Source organism: Leucoraja erinacea, chromosome 35, assembly GCF_028641065.1.
Source record: "Leucoraja erinacea ecotype New England chromosome 35, Leri_hhj_1, whole genome shotgun sequence".
Lineage (NCBI taxonomy): Eukaryota > Metazoa > Chordata > Chondrichthyes > Rajiformes > Rajidae > Leucoraja > Leucoraja erinaceus.
In genome coordinates this window covers 1,383,697-1,404,254 of record NC_073411.1, presented here as the reverse complement: position 1 = coordinate 1,404,254, position 20,558 = coordinate 1,383,697, and the positions used below count along the sequence as shown (strand labels likewise).

General features: G+C 43.7%; 1 protein-coding gene across 2 annotated transcripts in view; it reads left to right on the top strand.

The window, feature by feature from the left end:
- LOC129713156 (cytosolic purine 5'-nucleotidase-like) overlaps positions 1-20,558 on the top strand; it is a 219,023-nt gene that overhangs the window by 163,463 nt on the left and 35,002 nt on the right. For both annotated transcript variants that reach the window (XM_055661990.1, XM_055661991.1), the window contains 3 exons: positions 3,297-3,388; positions 4,887-4,944; positions 9,349-9,442. In XM_055661990.1, coding sequence (XP_055517965.1) covers positions 3,297-3,388; positions 4,887-4,944; positions 9,349-9,442 — 244 coding nt within the window. The remainder of the gene's footprint in view (positions 1-3,296; positions 3,389-4,886; positions 4,945-9,348; positions 9,443-20,558) is intronic.

Here is a 20,558-nt window from a genome sequence, read left to right as displayed (position 1 = left end):
TGGGGATGCCGGCCTGTTACAGGACTTCCATGTGCGGGATTTTGTCCTGCCACCTAATGTGGAAGAGTCTGCGGAGACAGCTGAAGTGAAAGTGGTTGAGCTGCTTGGTGTGTCTGCTGTAGACTCACAGTCCAGGTCTCACAGGCATAGAGGAGGGTAGTGAGAACTACTGCACAGTAGACCTTCATCTTGGTGGCAACGCTGAGTCCTCTCCTCTCCCAAACATTTTCACAAAGTCTGTCGAAGGCAGCGCTGGCCTTGGAAATCCTGTTGTTGAGCTCAGCATCGATGATCACTGCTCGTGCGAGTGTGCTGCCGAGATAGGTGAAATTGTCAACTGCCAGTAGCTTCTGCCCCTTTACTGTGATGTGTGGCTCTTGGTAGGGCTTTCCCGGCACAGGCTGCTACATAACTTCAGTCTTTTTGGTGCTGATGGTGAGATCGAAGTTGTCGCAGGCTCATGAGAGGCATCTTCTGTTCTGTGCTGGCATCAAGGGGGCAATCATCAGCGAATAAGAAGTATCTAATGACAGTCTCCTTCACCTTTGTAACAGCCTGTAGGCACCTGAAGTTGAATCACCCGCCGTCAGTCCTGTACATGACGTGTATTACCATCCCGACAGTCACAGAAAGCATCAGTCAGCATAATAATAATAATAATAATAATAATAATCTTATTTATATAGCATATTTTTAGTCAACTTGCATTGACCCCAAAGTGCTTCACATAATTACATTACACACACACAGGCAAAGGTGTGAAGCGTACATGACACAACGACAGTATGCTCCCAAGCGGGATTCGAACCGTCCTTCCGGTCGCCAGAAAGCCCATCAGTCGTCCCACGTGGAGGGAGAAGACCATGCTACAGAGTGTAGGGGCAAGAACACAGCCTTGCTTCACGTCATTTGTCACTAGGAAAGCTTCCGACTCACCTCCATCATCCAATACTTTCACCATCATGCCATTGTGGAACTGCCGGACAATCGTGATGAACCTGCTGGGACAGCCAAACCTCTCCATTATCTTCCACAAGCCTTCTCTGCTGACCGTATCGAAGGCCTTGGATAGGCATAAGGAACTGGGAAGCTATAGCTATTACAGAAACATTGTTGAGGGAGGGCCAAGACCCATGGCTCGATGTTCCAGAGCAAAGATGCTACATGCATGATAGAGGTAGAGTTAGGAGAGATGGGGGAGCTATGTACTTGATCACGGAGAGCATTATGGTAGTGCTTAGCGAGGATATTCATGGATGATCAAACAGTATACTGAAGCTCCCTCAATAGTCAGCGGCAATTGGAAATTTGTTAAGGGATTGCAGATAGCTGTAAGAATAATAGGGTTGTTGTTGAAGTAGTGATTTTAACTTCCCCAGCATTGACTGCGACTGTTATACTGCTGATGATATGATTGCGGCATCATTTGTTACGTTTTTGTGGTGTTTCAAGTTTTCTCAAAATTTCATAAGTAAATAAGGAGAAGGGGAAAAGATTTATTAGGAATCTGAGTAACTTTTTCACACAAAGGGTGGCCGATGACCTGAGGAGGTAGTTGAGGCTGGGACTATCCCAACATTTAAGAAACAGTTAGAGATACTGGATGGGATTCTGAGAGACAGGATCTATCTGCATTTGGAAAGGTAAGAACTGATTAGGGATAGTCAACATAACTTGTGTCTCACGAATGAATGAATGCTTTGAAGAGTGACTTAGAGGATTGATGAGGGCAGGATAGTAGATGTTATCTATCTAGACTTTAGTAAGACCTTTGACATGATCCTGCATGGTAGGCTGCTCTGGAAGCTTAGATCACATGGGATCCAGGAATTCCAACCAATTGGAAAAAAAACTGGGTCAGTGGAAAGTGTTCAGAGAATGGTAGTGGAGGTTCTTCAGACAGGAAGTCCATGACTAGTGATGTGTTGCTGTTATCGGTGCAAGGTCCAATGTTGTTCAGTAGGTTTGCAGGTGACATCAAAATTAGTTTAGTTTAGTTTAGTTTAGAGATACAGCATGGAAATAAATCCTTCAGCTCCCTGTGTCCATGCTGACCTGTGATCCCCTCACACCATCCCACACACACTACGGACCATTTACAATTTTATCGTCAATTAGCCTACAAACCCGTCTTTGGCGTGTGGGAGGAAACCGGAGCACCCGGAGAAAACCCACACAGGTCATGGGGAGAACGTACAAACTCAGTACAGACAACGCCCGTAATCAGGATCAAACCCGGATCTCTAGCGCTGTAAAGCAGTAACTCTGCTGCTGCCCTTCGTAGACAGTGAAGAAGGTGGAGTTAAGGCTGAAAGATCAACATGGAAAGTGGGAAAAGGAATGACAGGTGGAATTTAACTCAGAAAAATACAAATTGATGCATTTTGGGAAGTTACCCAAAGGAAATATATACACAGTAATTCTCAGTGTCGTGGGTGTGTTGTAGAGCAGGGAGATCTAATGTCCTTCCCCGAAGGTGGTGAAGCAGGTGCCACAAGGTGATAAAGTAAGTCTATGGCATGATTGTATTCATTGGATGGGTCATTGGGTACAAGAGGTGTACAAGAGTTTGTTGAGACCACAGTTCTGGTCGCCTTACTATAGGAAAGATGTGATTAAGTTTGAGAGGTTGCAGGAAAGAGCCACAAGGATGTTGCCAGGGCGGGAGAGCATGAAATACACGGAGAGACTGGATAGACTGGGACCGTTTTTTCTGGAGCAAAGGAAGCTGAGGGGTGACCTTATAGAGATGAATAAAATCATGAGGAACAAAGATAAAATAGATTGTCACGGTTTTTTAGCTCTAGGGGCTAGTGGAATCAAGGGATATGGGGGAAGGCAGGCACGGGTTATTGATTTGGGACGATCAGCCATGATCACAATAAATGACGGTGCTGGCTTGAAGGGCCGAATGGCCTCCTCCTGCACCTACTTTCTGTGTTTCTATGCTTTCCTAGGGTAGGGGAGTCTAAAAGCTGAGGTCTTAGGTTTAAGGTTAGAGAGGGAAAGAAGATCTGAGGGGAAAGTTTATTGGGATGGTAGCTATACGGAACAATCTGCCAGAGGAAGTGGTAAATGCGGAAGCGATTACAGCATGTAAGGGACATTTGGATGAGTAGATACATAGTTAGGAAGACTTAAAGGGATATAGGTGAAATGCAGGCAAATTACACTTAATCAGGAAGACACCTTGGTTAACAGGGACGTTAGACTAAAAAGCTTGTGTCTATGCTGTATAACTGTATGAATCTATGGCTCGATGACTTGACCTTTCACAGATGTGTTTTTTCCCTCAGGTCAGAGATTCTTGAGCAATACTCCAACAAGTTTATCCAAAGAGATGACACAGAACGGTTTTACATCCTTAACACTCTTTTTAACCTTACTGGTAGGTCTGAACATCTGCTATCTTATAAGTAGCACAGAGGATAATACTTTGTTTGCCGAGTCACCCGACTGGAATGTGAACCCACTAAAAGGATCTGTGGAAGGATTCCTGGAGGAAATATGAACTCAGTTTCTCTTTCCACAGATGCTGCCTGATTTATTTCTTGTGCTTTTTGTCGTTTGTTTTGTTTCCTTTCAAGTTCGAAGGCTTGAAAGTCAGGAAGAAAACCTGCAGACACCAGAAACTGGAAATACAACCAGATAATGCTGGATACAGTTTGAAGGTCAGGCAGCATGTGTGATATTAGAAACAGGATTAACAACAAAAGGTTTCAGGTCGAAGACTCTTCATCTGAACTGGAAAATTCACTTGTTTTAATAATATCTTTTATGGTCATTGCACATATGTGTAACAAGATTTGGTATGCAGCTTCCATCCGATGTCATAACTTAAACAACTAATAAAATGTAGATTTAGATACCCCGAGAAACATGATTTATAAAAAGAACAGTAAAACAGTAAAAACAGTCTAAAGTGCAAATGTGTCTGTGCCGGGTCGATGTGAGACGTGACCATCCAAGGGAGACAGTTCATGGAGGTGGGGGGCACTCAGCAGGGCCAGTTCAGAGCAGCTATAGCTCTGGGGATGAAGCTGTTCCTAAGTCTGGAGGTGCGGGCGTAGAAGGCCTTGTAACATCTGCTGGAAGGTAGGAGTTCGAACAGTACATTACAATGGTGCGAGGAGCCTTTATAGATGCTGACGGCCTTCCTGAGCCACTGTGTATAGTAGAGTGGTGAATCTCTGGAACTCTCTGCCACAGAGGGTAGTTGAGGCCAGTTCATTGGCTATATTTAAGAGGGAGTTAGATGTGGCCCTTGTGGCTAAGGGGATAGGGGGGTATGGAGAGAAGGCAGGTACGGGATACTGAGTTGGATGATCAGCCATGATCATATTGAATGGCGGTGCAGGCTTGAAGGGCCGAATGGTCTACTCCTGCACCTAATTTCTATGTTTCTAGATGCTCTCCAAGACTGGTAACGGTGTCCCAATAATCTTCTTCTCTCTGTGGACGACGCGCTGAAGAGCTCCCACTTTTCCAGTTCTGATGAAAGGTCTTCAAACTGAAAGCAAAACTGTTTCTCTTTGCACAAATGCTTCCTGACCTGATGGGTTTTTCCAACATTTTTAAGTTTTTTTATAATTTTATTGTATTAATACAAAATAAAACTTGAAGCAGCTATTTAAATTTCCTCTATTGCAAATCAAATATGGTAGATTTGACTCATTGTTGTGAGTGTGACTGGAAATTAAAATCTCCTCCGAGTGAATTTTCACCGTCTCAGGATGAATTATGCCTTTGCCAGTTTAAATCATCTGTATGGATGTGGAGATCATGTTGATGCAATCAGAACAATTGGCTCTTGGGTCTCCAGCGTGATCTTGCTTGAAGGCTGTCGAATTGGTATACTTGTTTGAACATCCATTTTTCCTTTGCAGAAACCTACCTGTATGCCTGTCTCGTGGATTTCTTCATCAATTGCTCAGAATACAGCAGGTACAAATCCACATACCCCCATCTTAACCTTCTCCTTTTTATTGCTCAACCCATTTCTCAAAGGGGGGTCCATCAATGTGCTGTTCTTGAGTTGTTTGTATTCATCTTTGAGGTTTTATTGTCATAAAACTATAACCACACACACACACACACACACACACACACACACACACACACACACACACACACACACACACACACACACACACACACACACACACGCACACACACACACACGCACACACACACACACACACACACACACACACACACACACACACACACACACACACACACACACACCCAAAATCCATGTTCTCCAGAGATGCTGCCTGACCCGCTGAGTTACTCCAGTACTTTGTGTCTTTTTTTAGACATGGACAATAATTGCTTACCAGCAGTGCCACATCCTGAAACATATCTGAAATGCAACAGAGGTTTTATCGGTATAATGTTAGCCTCACTTCATTTCCTCAACCCTAATCCCATCCTCCTTGCAGTTGGCATAAAAAGGCTTACAATGTATTCAGTAGTATTTAGACACCTTCACTTTTTCTGCATTTTGTTACGTTACAGCCTTATTCTAAAATTGCTTAAATTATTTTTCCTTATCATCAATCTACACACTCTTCCTCTTCTTGCGTATGGCGTGCACAGCCTAAAGTTGTAGGACAACTTGTTCTATTTGATCTTATTTGATTGTGCACGCCAGGTTGATTGCATTCGTCAAAACAGGGTGGACCACGTGAATGTGGCAATCTCCTGCCCCAAATCCACACACAATACCCCATAATAAAAAAGCATAAACAGGTGTTTGGAAATTTTTGCAAATTAATTAAAAAGAACTAACTGAAATATCACATTTACATAAGTATTCAGACCCTTTACTCAGTACTTTGTTAAGGCATATTTGGCAGTGATTACAGCCACAGGTCTTCTTGGGTATGACGCTACAAGCTTGACACACCTGTATTTGGGTAATTTGTCCCATTCTTCTCTGCAGACCCTCTCAAGCTCTGGCAGGTTGGATGGGGAGCGTCAATGCACAGCTATTTTCAGGTCCCTCCAGAGATGTTCGATCGGGTTCAAGTCCAGGCTCTGGCTGGGCCACTCAAGGACATTCACAGACTTGTCACAAAGCCACTCCTGCGTGGTCTTGGCTGTGTGCTTAGGGTCGTTGTCTTGTTGGAAGGTGAATTTCCCAGTCTGAGGTCCTGAATGCTCTGGAGCAGGTTTTCATCAAGGATCTCTCTATACTTTGCTCTGTTCATCTTTCCCTCGATCCTGACCAGTCTCCCAGTTCCTGCCGCTGAAAAACATCCCCACAGCATGATGCTGCCACCACCATGCTTCACCGTAGATATGGTATTGGCCAGGTGATGAGCGGTGCCTGGTTTCCTCCAGACGTGACGCTTGGCATTCAGGCCAAAGAGTTTCTGATGAAACCGACCAGACAATTTTGTTTAGGTGTCTTTTGACAAACTCCAAGTGGGTTGTCATGTGCCTTTTACTGAGGAGTGGCTTCCGTCTGGTCACTCTACCAGAAAAGCCTGATTGGTGGAGTGTTGCAGATATAGTTGTCCTTCTGGAAGATTCTCCCATCACCACAGAGGAACTCTGGAGCTCTGTCAGAGTGACCATCGGGTTCTTGGTCACCTCCCTGACCAAGGCCCTTCTCCCCTGATTGCTCAGTTTGGCCGGGCGGCCAGCTCTAGGAAGAGTCCTGGTGGTTCCAAAGTTCTTCCATTTAAGAATGACAGGACCTGCAATGCTGCAGAAATTGTTTTATACCCTTCCCCCGATCTGTGTCTCGACACAATCTTGTCTCAGAAGTCTACGGACAATTCCTTCATCTTCATGGCTTGGTTTGTGCTCTGACATGCACTGTCAACTGTGGGACCTTATATGGACAGGTGTGTGCCTTTCCAAATCATTTACAATCAATTTAATTTACCACTGCTGGGCTCCAATAAAGTTGTAGAAACATCTCAAGGAAAATCAATGGAAACAGGATGAACTAAGCTCAATTTTGAGTGTCATAGCAACGGGCCTGAATACTTATGTAAATGCGTTATTTCAGTTATTTCTTTTGAATTACTTTGCAAAAATTTCTAAGCACCTGTTTTCACTTCTTAATTATGGGGTATTGTGTGTAGATTGATGACAAAAAAATGATTTAAATCCATTTTAAAATAAGGCTGTAGCATAACAAAATGTTGAAAAAGTGATAACTGAATACTTTATGAATGAACTGTACACCAAAGGCAACCAAGCTTTTTATTCAATCGTTCAGACCGTCAACTAATCCAGCACAAAGTCTGCCAGCATTCATGTCCATCAAGCACAGCTCCTTCTCGCTTTCATTCAGGTCTTTGTTACCTTGAGACCAATCCTGCGAAGATCCTGCTATGTAATGTATTCACTGGAATTTAGGATGAGGGGATCTTATAGAAACATATACAATTCTTAAGGGATTGGACAGGCTAGATGCAGGAAACATTTTCCCGATTTTGGGGGGTGGCGATCGATTCCAGAATCAGGGGTCACTGTTTAAGAATAAGGGTTAAGCCATTTAGGACTGAGGTGAGGAAAAACCTTTTCAGCCAGAAAGTTGTAAATCTGTGGAATTTTCTGCCACAGAAGGCAGTGGAGGCCAATTCACTGGATGTTTTCAAGAGAGAGTTAGATTTAGGTCTTAGGGCTAATAGAATAAAGGGATATGGGGAAAAAGCAGGAACGGGGTACTGATTTGGACGACCAGCCATGATCATATTGATGGCGGTGCTCGCTCGAAAGGCCGAATGGCCTACTCCTGCAGTGTTCAAGAAGGAACTACAGATGCTGGAAAATCGAAGGTAGACAAAAATGCTGGAGAAACTCAGCGGGTGCAGCAGCATCTTTGGAGCGAAGGAAATAGGTAACGTTTCGGCCCGAAACCCTTCTTCAGACTGATAGGGGGTGGCGGGGAGAAGGAAGGAAAAAGGAGGAGGAGGAGCCCGAGGGCTGGGGGATGGGAGGAGACAGCTCGAGGGCAAACGAAGGGGAGGAAACAGCAAGGGCTAACAAAATTGGGAGAATTCAATGTTCATGCCCGCCGTATGCAGGCTCCCCAAGCGGAATATGAGGTGCTGTTCCTCCAACTTCCAGTGTTGCTCACTCTGGCAATGGAGGAGACCCAGGACAGAGAGGTCGGATTGGGAATGGGAGGGGGAGTTGCTGAGCCACCGGGAGGTCAGGTAGGTTCTTGCGGACCGAGCGGAGGTGTTTGGCGAAACGATCGCCAAACCTCCGCTTAGTCTCACCGATGTAGATCAGCTGACATCTAGAGCAGCGGATGCAGTAGATGAGGTTGGAGGAGATACAGGTGAACCTCTGTTGCACCTGGAACGACTGCTTGGGTCCTTGAATGGAGTCGAGGGGGGAGGTAAAGGGACAGGTGTTGCATTTCTTGCGTTGCAACGGAAAGTGCCCGGGGAGGGGGGTGGTACGGGAGGGAATGGAAGAATTGATAAGGGAGTTGCGGAGGGAGCGGTCTTTGCGGAAGGCAGACATGGGGGGAGATGGGAAGATGTGGCGAGTGGTGAGGTCACGTTGGAGGTGGCGAAACTGACGTAGGATTATTTGTTGTATGTGACGGCTGGTGGAGTGAAAGGTGAGGACTAGGGGGACTCTGCCCTTGTTGCGAGTGCGGGGATGGGGAGAGAGAGCAGTGTTGCGGGGTATGGAAGAGACCCTGGTGCGAGCCTCATCTATGGTGGAGGAGGGGAATCCCCGTTCCCTGAAGAATGAGGACATTTCAGATGTCCTGGTGTGGAACGCCTCATCCTGGGAGCAGATGCGGCGTATGCGGAGGAATTGGGAGTAGGGGATGGAGTCCTTACACTACTCCCACACCTATTTTGTATGTTTGTATTCTCCTTTACTTTAATGGGTTTCCCAGCAAAATCCTTCACTGAGTTCACAAGTCCCTCCAAAGCCTCACTGCTTCTTGATTCTGTCCTTTCCTCCAACCGATTATCTCAGCTCACGGTCTTTACTTTGGGTCTTGTCTACATTCCCTGTTCCAGACACACTAGAGTCAGTGGCATAACATTCATTCACATGAACTTCAGTCCCAGACCCTTTACTCTATCTTATTCCCCTCTTCACAAACCTCTGTAACCCACTGGTGACTTTTGATCACTTCCTAAACTTTTCTCCTCCTCCGATCCGGACTCCCTTCAACGTAAAGTCCATCGTGATAATTTGCAGCAGTATGGGACACAAATACTTGCAGGTTTCTGTTGCTGAGCTTGTACAGGAAATAAGGAGCTGGATGTATTTGCAAACTTTGTAATGAATGGTCACTGATAAACAAAAACAAGTGTGACATTGATTCTGAATTTTGTCTTGTTTCTCTTCCAGATGTCAAGCAGGCTTTAAAAGTGGCGACCTCTTCATGTCATTCCGGAACATGTTTCAGGATGTGCGCGATACAATGGATTTCGTGCATAATTCAGTATGTCCATTCCATCAGCATATTTCTATATTTTTATGCCTGTTGTTGCAATGCTGAGCTTGTTATTGTTGCACACGGGGTGCATATTTGAACTTGTGAGATGAACAAGGTTATAACACAGCACTAATAAGGCCTTGCAGTGATGTATCTGTGACGAATGTTAGTAGCAATGGCAACAGGACATTGATGGCTAGGTGCAGTGCTATTGAGAATCATTGGTTATCTGTAGTATAGGCGTACAGCTGAATTCTGCACCTGCTCATTGTCGCTAGCTGTGGCCTTCTCGGATATGTGCCTCACTGCTAAGCCATGCAACGTTGTGGAATCTTCTGATCTGCGGATCTGGATGCACATCCACCATGGCTCCGTTTATTAAACACGGTCACACAAACACATTCAAAGGTCAGTATTTTTTATTAACTTCATCATAAATATTAGTGTTTAAATTTAAAGTGATAAATGTTACTATTTTGCATATTTTACTTCATATTTTACCACTGTTTCTAAATATCCTCCATCATCAGAGCCATTTAAAAATACAAATAATTTGTAATTCATTGCTGACGAGTGTAGAGACAGAGTCAATCAGGCTGTTGGCATTCAATAGGCATCTGAGGAACAACAATGTGAATGCTCAGTAGAATGAGCTGGTAATGAATAGTTGCCCTATGAGCAGAAAACCACCACTTCTTGTATAAACCCATCATGGGGGTAAATCTGTAGGAAGGAACTGCAGATGCTGGTTTAAACCGATGATGGACACAAAAAGCTGTGGTAACTCAGAGGGTCAGGCAGCATCACTGGCGAAAAGGAATAGGTGACATTTCGGGTTGAGACCCCTTCTTCAGACTGAGAGTCAGGGGAAAGGGAAACGAGAGATATAGCCGGTGATATAGAGAGATATAGATCAATTGAATGAAAGATATGCAAAAAAGTAACGATGATCAAGGAAAAATGGAGCCCACAATGATCCATTGTTGGCTGTAGGGAAATCTGTTGACCTTACCCAGTCTGGCCTGTATGTTACTACAGACTTGTACCAATGTGACTGACAAATAAATGTCCCCTGAAATAGGCCAGCAAGTCATTCAGTTTTCTCATAACTGATGTTTTTAAAGTACCTTCACCAGAAGGGCTCTGTCAGTTCCAGAAGGTAGCTCACCTCCATCTGTTCCATAGGGATGGGTGAAAAATGCTGGCATTGCAAGTGAGGTCCAAGTCCCTGTTTTATATTGTGCTTTCTGTCACTGCTATTTATAAACTAGTAAATGTTCTTTTGCATAACATGCAGTTGTGGATGTGTGCACAATGGGTTTGCTCACATTCTTCCCATGATGTTAAGGAATGCATGAGTATTTGTGGTAGATTAACGGCAGAATTCAGCTGTGGTGTTGAAACAGGAATGGAAGAAAACAGTTTAAAAACAAACCAAAGAAAAATAATCAATATGATGAACCAAGGCAAATCCTTTAAAAAATATATCTCAGGTTCAGCCGTTGCTGTAACACGAGTCTGGATTTTCCACTGAAGAAAACAAAAACATGTTTCAACAGAAGGCAGTTTTTCAACTGCAGCTTCAGTGAGGGAATGAAGCTCACAGCAATTGCAACATAACTTGCAAGTATCGAAGGCATATCAAATTCCCATCCACGATTGCCCTTTTAGTATAGAATGTTCTTGCTTTTCGTGAAGCAGTCTCCATCAAGCTGTGCTGAGTGGATATTCCAACAAACCTTGGAGAAGAAATCTGGTCATATCAATGAAGGACGTTGTGATCTACCCAAAGCAAGCTCTTGGCTTTAATATTCTGGAAAACAAGTGATAGGCTAATATGTTTTCATGAAATTTAATCAGCAAATGTAAAAGTACCCAAAGAAACAAGAAGGTATGCATGAATAAACCAACAACCCAGAATGGTGGCGAGTGCAGCAGCTACTCCTAATGCAAGAGAACTGGGCGTGAATTGATGTAAAGTAGATGAAACGCATGAAAGACAAGATAATGGATAGTGAGTAAAACTGATTGGGTATCGCTCACTTCCTGACCCGTATCGTACGTTGGATGACCACTTTGCGAACTCGATTAAATAATTTTCTTGGAGCTACTTGAGTCGCTGGGACCGCTTTATGCAAGACAGGATGAATAATGTGCTGAAAAGTGCCACTTGTGTATCGAATCGTTGTCAAAATTACGTTTTATTGTATTTAACTGCCATTACACAGATCAGAAATGAATTGGTCACTGGCAATTCTTTCAGCGTCATACAAGACAAAACTTCCCAAACTGTACGATGCAAACAGTCAGTGCATTTTGATATGTATACAACGGCGAAGATCACATTTTCGAGTCGATTGGGAATCTACAAGATGTGACAACACGCCAAATGCAAAGGGTTTTCATCAATGATTTTTCTGGAGCCAAAATGGTGCGGGTACCTTTAATAAGGTCTGAAGACGGGTCTCGACCCGAAACGTCACCCCTTCCTTCTCTCCAGAGATGCTGCCTGTCCCGCTGGATTACTCCAGCTTTTTGTGTCTAACCAGTTTAAACCAGCATCTGCAGATCCTTCCTATATCTTTAATAAACAGACGTGTTACGAGGCTGGTAAAACAAAATAATGTGGTTTAACTTTGGAGAGGTGCTGTTACGCTATACATGTCATCACTAAATAGGCGCTGGTTTTCTTTTTTTTTTCTTTTTTAAATTTATTTTTATTAGAAGCAGTGTACAAAAGTAATAACCGTGGCATATGACATAGTACAGTTTTTGTACAGCTTCAATTGTAATTTTTAGCTAAAGATGAGAAGGAAGAAAAGAGAAAAAGCAAGAGAGAGAAAAAGTGAGTGTGCAAGGATAGAACCCCTAGACTACCACATTGGTGGAGCTGAAGAGTGAGTAAGTAAAAGAAATAAGAAAGACGGAGAGAAATAAAAAGACAAAAACAGAAAGAAAACAAAAAGTGATGATATACCTGCGTCGTATCTCTCCCCACCCATCACCCAACCCGTAATTCGATTTAATTCCAAAATTGTGTTGCACCATACTATCCTTGTAATGAATCAATGAATGGTGTCCATCTCTTCGAAAATTGGCACTGGTTTTCTTGATCAGAAGAATGCATTTATCAAAGCAAACCTGCCTTTTGAAAGTATGCAATGGAGCAAAAATGTAGGCAGGCATGCTGACAAACTCTTTGGGGGGAAAAATAACAATTAGCATGTTTCTCTGGTTAATGAGTGAATTTGGTTGTGGTTGATGCTTGAGCTCTTCTGAAGCTGAACTTGGTTGGCCAGACTAGTGAGTGCAGCAGCATCAGCTTCAAACAACGGGGTGGAAGACTGCAACCTTCACGTGATGAAGGTTGCAATCTTCGACTAATGCAATCAACTCGTCGTACACAAACGGAAGATCAAATAGAACAAGTTGTCCAACAACTTTAGGCTGTGCATGCCACATGAAAGAAGTAGCTTCAAACAACAGCACAGAGGATATCACAACAGCAGCAGTAGGAAGTTCAGACGTCAGCGGCAGTGAATACGTTGGTGGAGTGAGATGCTCTCAGCTTCTCCTGCCGTAAAACTCCCTGGGCATTGAGAAACAGATTTCTGTTAGAGACTTCAGTCACTATTACACAGAAATACACCAAGACATACCCATCGACCGAAGCAAATGGACTTTTGGTACAATATACACAAAATGTTGGAGTAACTCAGAGGGTCAGACAGCATCTCTGGAGAACATGGATAGATGACATTTCAGGTCGGGACACTTTTTTAGACTAGTCATTTGGTACATGCTTTATACCAGAACCTTCTTACAACGGCCAAATAGTGATTATATGATGTGGAGAGTTGCTTTAAAGTTATCCTTAAGCACAGAATAGATGATAAGCATGAGGAACATTTCATGAAAGATGAAGATTGGGTGACTGAACTGACTGAGGACCTGAAAGAAAAAGCAAGAGTTTTGGATTATATTTCCAGTAATCACATGTATTTCCACAATTTTAAAGCTGCTTTCCATGCAATCTGTGAAATCACGGTAAATAAAAATGTGACACAGAATCAGAAGATGCTGCAAATACTCAGCCAACCTGGCCCAGACTCCAACCTCTGCATCTAATGTACGCAGCAAACCTGGCCCAGCTTGCAACCTCTGCATCTCACTGTGACCAACAGATGAAGCCACAGTTTCATTTGTGTGGGCAGATGCTGGTTTAAATCGAAGATAGACACAAAATGCTGGGGCGGGACAGGTGACATGTCTGGAGAGAAGGAATGGGTGATGTTTTGGGTCGAGACCCTTCTTCAGATTGACTTATGAATTATTAGCCCAGAAAAGATTCTTCAGTAGCAGATTTCATAGCCAGCAGATACAGACATGGCTCCAACAATCTTGGTTCTTGAAGTAGAGACAAGCTTACCCAAGATATAAATAGGGAAGTGGCATCAATCAATCAATCAGATTTATTCATCACATACACAGTAAAGTGCAGTGAAATGAATTTTGCCAGCAGCGGTACAATCACAAAGGAACACACAATACACAATAAACATTTAACACAAACATCCACCACAGCATTCTTCACTGTGGGGGAAGGCACAACGTACAGTCAGTCCTCCTCCATTGTTCACCCGTGGTCGGGGCAATAATCCTCCGTGGTCGCCACTGCGGGCGGGCGGCCAGATGTACAGGCCCTCTCGTCGGGACGGCAAGTCCCGAATCGGCGCTTCCTTACCGCAGCGTTCATCAAAAAATGGTGTCGATTTTTATTCCGCTGCGCACAGTATAGACGTACTTCCAAAAGCTGTGAGATTTATTTATAATTATGTACACAGTCTTGGAATTCGGGTAAGCAGTGTGGCAAATCTGAGATGCTGTCTGGCAGACAGACAAGAGTGAGAGAGAGAGAGAGAGAGAGAGAGAGAGGGAATGAGAGGACGAGGAAATTAAAGGGAGGTGCACGTATATAGATATTTCCTAATGTCCTGTGTTCAGAATCAATGAAGACACAAGGAACTGCAGAAGGTACACAAAAAGGCTGGAGAAACTCAGCGGGTGCAGCAGCTTCTATAGAGTGAAGGAAATAGGCAACGTTTCGGGCCGAAACCTGCTGAGTTTCTCCAGCCTTTTTGTTTTTGTACCTTCGATTTTCCAGCATCTGCAGTTCCTTCTTAAACACAAGGAACTGCAGATGCTGGTTTACAAACAAAAACACAAAATGCTGGTGTAACCCAGCAGCTCAGGCAGCATGTCTGTAACTCATGGATAGGTGACGTTTCAGGTTGATTCCCTTCTTCAAACTGAGTATGAAGACTGACCCTTCTTGAGTGTAAACAAGGGTCCCAACCCGAAACGTTGCCTATCCATGTCCTCCAGACATGCTGCCTGCCCTGCTGAGTTACTCCAGCATTGAGTGATTTTTTTTCCAGAATCAATGAGTGACTTTACACTGTGTTGAATATATAAGGTAATAATATGTCCAGATGAAAAATGAAGTTTGTTTCCTGCGTTAAGGCTGAGTTTTTTTGGAATAGTTCAGATTATTAATGATGTGGAAATCAGAGTACAGAATAGTTGAAGTGAAAGGCGACTGGAATCAAGGTCATATCTGATTTTTTAAGTTTACTCTGCCTTTTGTTTAAAGTGACGTATGTCTTATTTCAACTGTTATAGAAGGCTTCACTATTCTAAAGAGTACCATGCAGCTGAAAAATAGGTGGCTGAGGAGAGATTCTCGTGGAACTCCCGTGCAGGAATGGGCAGAGAAGTCATTCCTGGTGATTCACCAGATGCTCTAAATAAGCAAGAGATGCTGTTGGGCAGAGAGAATACGAGAGAGAAAGAGGGCAAGGAATGCAGAGAGAGAAAAAAAACATATGAGATTGTTAAGGGTTTGGACATGCTAGAGGCAGGAAACATGGTCCCGATGTTGGGGGAGTCCAGAACCAGGGGCCACAGTTTAAGAATAAGGATTAAGCCATTTAGAACGGAGACGAGGGAACACTTTTTCTCACAGAGAGTTGTGAGTGTGGAATTCTCTGCCTCAGAGGGCGGTGGAGGCTGGTTCTCTGGATGCTTTCAAGAGAGAGCTGGATAGGGCTCTTAAAGATAGCAGAGTCAGGGGATATGGGGAAAAGTCAGGAATGGGGTACTGATTGTGGATGATCAGCCATGATTACATTGATAGGTGATTCTGGCTCGAAGGGCTGAAGGGCCTATTCCTGCACCTATTGTTTATTGTCTATTGAAAGGGAGGTAGCTCACATTCTAAAAGGACACCAGAGGAGAGGCACTGTTTGCGGATGGACATCACTTGTGCCTGTAGATAAGATGGGAAGTAAAACAACAGTCTGTCACTGCCTAGCTTGCACACAATGGTATTTATTTGAGCCAGAAATCAGATTAGAGTAATTTGATCAGAGAGTTGATGGAAAGATGGACATGAATCAAGTGACGATGCAATTAAATCATTTCAGTTAGGAAAGGAGTTTGCAAACGGGGTGAAAAATAAGTACGTTCAGTGGGTTTCAGAGTGTATTTTTATTCAAGGCAGGATGGTTAGGAAATATAAAAATAGTCAGGGAGAGGGAACTTTTCACAGTAGCAGCTGAGATTGAAGTCCAGAAAAAAACGGACTTGGAATTAGGTGGAATAGAATAAAGTGGACAGGGGTGTGGAGGGTTAAATTGAGGTCCAAGAGTGTGAGATCAAAGGTGGATTGAAATTGATGGAAATTGGTTTGAAGGGTGAGCAAACACATTCTCCTCTCCCAGTCAACGTCCTCAGCATTGAGCTCTGATTGCACTCAACCAGTTACAGAGGCCGGGGCACATTATTTACAGGCCTGACAGCATGTACACGCACGCAACTGTAGATACTGGAACCTATAGCAAGATGCATAATGCTGGAGTAACTCAGTGTCAGCATCTGTGGAAGACATGGATCGGTGATGTTTCAGTCGGGAACTTTCTTTAGTCACAAGTCTAAAGAAAGGTCTCAACATCACCTATCCATGTTCAATACAGATGCTGCATGACCCACTGAGTTACTCCAGCATTTAGAGTTTTGACAAAACAAATATCCTAATTCTGTCTTGGCAAGAAGTTATTAGGTTGGAGCAATGCATCAAGGCTGTTCTCAAAGCCCTCCTAACAAAACACCTCATGCTCAATGGCTGAGAACCCCTGGTCTGTGACATACCAAACTGGAGGAGGAACACTCCGGACATTGAATCTCTGTGCCAGGTGCACATGGAGGCAAAAAGACAATTATGGAAGAAGCACAAGAGAGTAAGCAAGCAGTTTACCCACCCTGTCTGGCAGCTGCTGCCATGTTGTGCCTGAGACTGCGCATCCAACACTGGCTTCATCAGAGTCTATAGAACTGAAATGGAACCCAGGGACCACCGCTGAGGTTAGACCATTGGGTAGATTAGTAGCTGATCTATAGTGGACCTGAAGATGGACAGCTGGAAATCCCAAGATGAGGGATTGGAGGTTGCTTCCCAGTTTAGGACAGTGAAAGGAGGCAGGAATGCAAGTAGAGAACAGAAATGAGAATGTGATCAGAGAATGCATTAGTTGTGAGTTGAGATCAGAGTAAAGTTGCAGGCTTGAAGAAATAATTATGGAGAGAAACAGTTAGGCGAAGATTGCAGGAGCGTGAGCACACTGAATTGAAGTGAAGGCTGAGTTCACTGAGGAAGGGCACAGCTCACAAGAGAGGCAATGATGACATCTTGTGGAGAAACTTAGAATGGATGGTAAAGGATATGTGGGCTCAAAGGAAGAAGGGCTGCCTAGAGGACAAGTAAGTGATTAGGGATCACAGTTGCAGTGAAGGGGAACATAGCCAGACACGGGCGTTTCATTATGAGTATAGAAGTTGGGATGTAATGTTAAAATTGTACAAGGCATTGGTGAGGCCAATTTTGGAGTATGGTGTACAATTTTGGTCGCCTAATTATAGGAAGGATGTCAACAAAATAGAGAGAGTACAGAGGAGATTTACTAGAATGTTGCCTGGGTTTCAGCAACTAAGTTACAGAGAAAGGTTGAACAAGTTAGGGCTTTATTCTTTGGAGCGCAGAAGGTTAAGGGGGGACTTGATAGAGGTTTTTAAAATGATGAGAGGGATAGACAGAGTTGACGTGGAAAAGCTTTTCCCACTGAGAGTAGGGAAGATTCAAACAAGGGGACATGACATGAGAATTAAGGGACTGAAGTTTAGGGGTAACATGAGGGGGAACTTCTTTATTCAGAGAGTGGTAGCTGTGTGGAATGAGCTTCCAGTGAAGGTGGTGGAGGCAGGTTTGTTTTTATCATTTAAAAATAAATTGGATAGTTATATGGATGGGAAGGGAATGGAGGGTTATGGTCTGAGCGCAGGTATATGGGACTAGGGGAGATTATGTGTTCAGCACGGACTAGAAGGTTCGAGATGGCCGGTTTCCGTGCTGTAATTGTTATATGGTTATATGGTTAAAGAGAAAGGTATCACCACCACCATCATCGTTGAAAACATTAGCGACGCAGTTTCCAAAGGGAACGGTGACGGACGCACCACACACCTCCGTCCTCCACTTCCTGCGGACTTCCGCCGCTGGAAGTATAGGCTTTTGGTGTGTTTGCTTTATCATCATTCCTTACAATGCTATGTACGACTTCTACTGAAGTGTGGATGGCCGTTGGCTCACGGGAAGCTCGCCACTCTTTGGCAGGTCTTGTTTTTGGTCCTGCTAGGGGTCCACAGCCCACTCTTTACCTGGAAAACCAGGTGGGGGAGACGGGCTGACTATCCGACCATGGAGCAGGTAGCACGGGATTACATGGTGCCCGTGGCGGGGGGGGTATCAACACCCCTTAGCCTTCTCTGTCAGTGGGATCCATTCATTAGTTCACAGGTGATATACACCTCTTTCATGCAGGCACTCATTCTAAGGAGGAACATAAGAGCATAAGTAGACCACCAGCCCCTCAAGCCTGCCCATCCTACAATACAATCTTGGCTAATCTGCCCCAGGCATCAACTCCTCATTCCCTGTCCTCTCAATATCCCAATCTTTCAACAATACAATACCTTCCCTTTAAATACACACAATCATTTAACCTCCGCAATCACACAGGTTCACCATCCTCTGCTAAGTTCCTAAGCACTACAACTTTAAATGACCATCACCTGATCATGTAACCATGTCTGCTTGTTTGAAATTCTTCTGCTTGTTAGTGTGAGGTGAAAGAGCAAGGAGGCATGAAGGAAAAAAGGTAAGCAGCAATGAAGGGCCTGATACGGCAGCCAGAATAGAAAGGCAAATGCAAGATGGCTGGGTAGCACATACCTGTAGATACAACGTCAACAATGCCTTGAGCTCTTGGGGCTGAAATCAAAACAATATGTGGAAAGGGAATTTGCTTGTGAAAATCTCTCATACCTGTCTTCAATTCTGGTCAAAGTGCCAAGATGTAGAATTGTTGCAAATGAATCTAAAATTAAAACGAAACACATTAAGTGGGTGAAGTCTGATAGTTTGATATTAATTATAAATGTATTGATTATAAATATGAATTATGAATCTGGTGGATTTGTTTTCTCTGAATCTCTGGACTGTATATTACTGTATTACAATGCCTCACTTGGCTCTCAGTCTATATCACTCTCTGTCACTGTTCATCTTTTCTCTCTCTTCTCTCTATCACTCTTTTATCTCTGTCTCTACTCCCATCCGCTAGTATGCATATTGAACCAAATACTTCATTAGTTTTGCATTGCTGTTCCATTTACATAGCTGGTCTATGTGATAAACAAATTCAGACGATGTCACTATCAGCATCATGTTCCCATTTGGGCCTGAGGAGTAAAACACATGGGTTTACATGGAACAGGACAGGAACAGTGCATTCAACCCACAATGTCTGTGCCAAATTGCCTTGGCAGGACAAATCAAAATAGGACGTACATGGTAAATGGTAGGGAATTGAAGAATGCAGTTGAACAGAGGGATCTGGGAATAACTGTGCACAGTTGAAAGTGGAAATGTAGATAGGGTGGAATCTGGCCTTTATAAATCAGATAGGGTGGGATGTAATGTTAAAATTGTAAAGCATTGGTTTTTGGAGTATGGTGTACAATTTTGGTCGCCTAATTATAGGAAGGATGTCAACAAAATAGAGAGAGTACAGAGGAGATTTACTAGAATGTTGCCTGGGTTTCAGCAACTAAGTTACAGAGGATTGAACAAGTTAGACTTTGGAGAAAGGTGAAGGGGACAGATGAGAGTAAATGATGAGAGGGACAGAGTGACGTGGATAAGCTTTTCCCACTGAGAGTAGGGAAGATTCTTTACTCAGAATTAAGGGACAGAAGTTTAGGGTAACATGAGGGGGAACTTCTTTACTCAGAGAGTGTGGAATGAGCTTCCAGTGAAGGTGGTGGAGGCAGGTTCGTTTTTATCATTTAAAAATAATAGTTATATGGACGGGAAAGGTATGGAGGGTTATGGTCTGAACGCAGGTGTATGGGACTAGGGGAGAATACGTGTTCGGCACGGACTAGAAGGGTCGAGATGGCCTGTTTCCGTGCTGTAAATTGTTATATGGTTATATGGTTAAATCGCGATCAGGTATGCAAGATTATAGATATTCAGGCTTGAGGTGAGTTCAAATTGAACACTGTTGCATCATACAAAAGTAAGGGAACAGGAGCTTGATGAGGGTAGATTGTCCTTCGATGTGGGAGGAAACCAGAGCACCCAGAGGAAATTCACGTGGTCACAGGGAGAACATGCAAACTCCACACAAACAATCCCCGTGGTTACAAACTCTGGTGCTGTTAGTCAGTGGCTCTACCAGCTGTGCCAGCCATACACTGGATAAGGAGCATTCCCTTACAGTGGCTGCTAGTGCTAAATCTCCACAGGATGGGAGAGATCCTCTCAGCAACAATATTTTCAAGACCCCTCAAAATCTTGATAAACCACCTTCAATTCCTCTATCTCTTTGCACGTAAGCCAAATCTGCTCCATCTTTCCTCATAAAATCAGGAATTAACCTCATCTGACTGACTCCAATCCAAGTATATCCCTCCTTACTCAAAGATACCCAAACTGTACGCTACT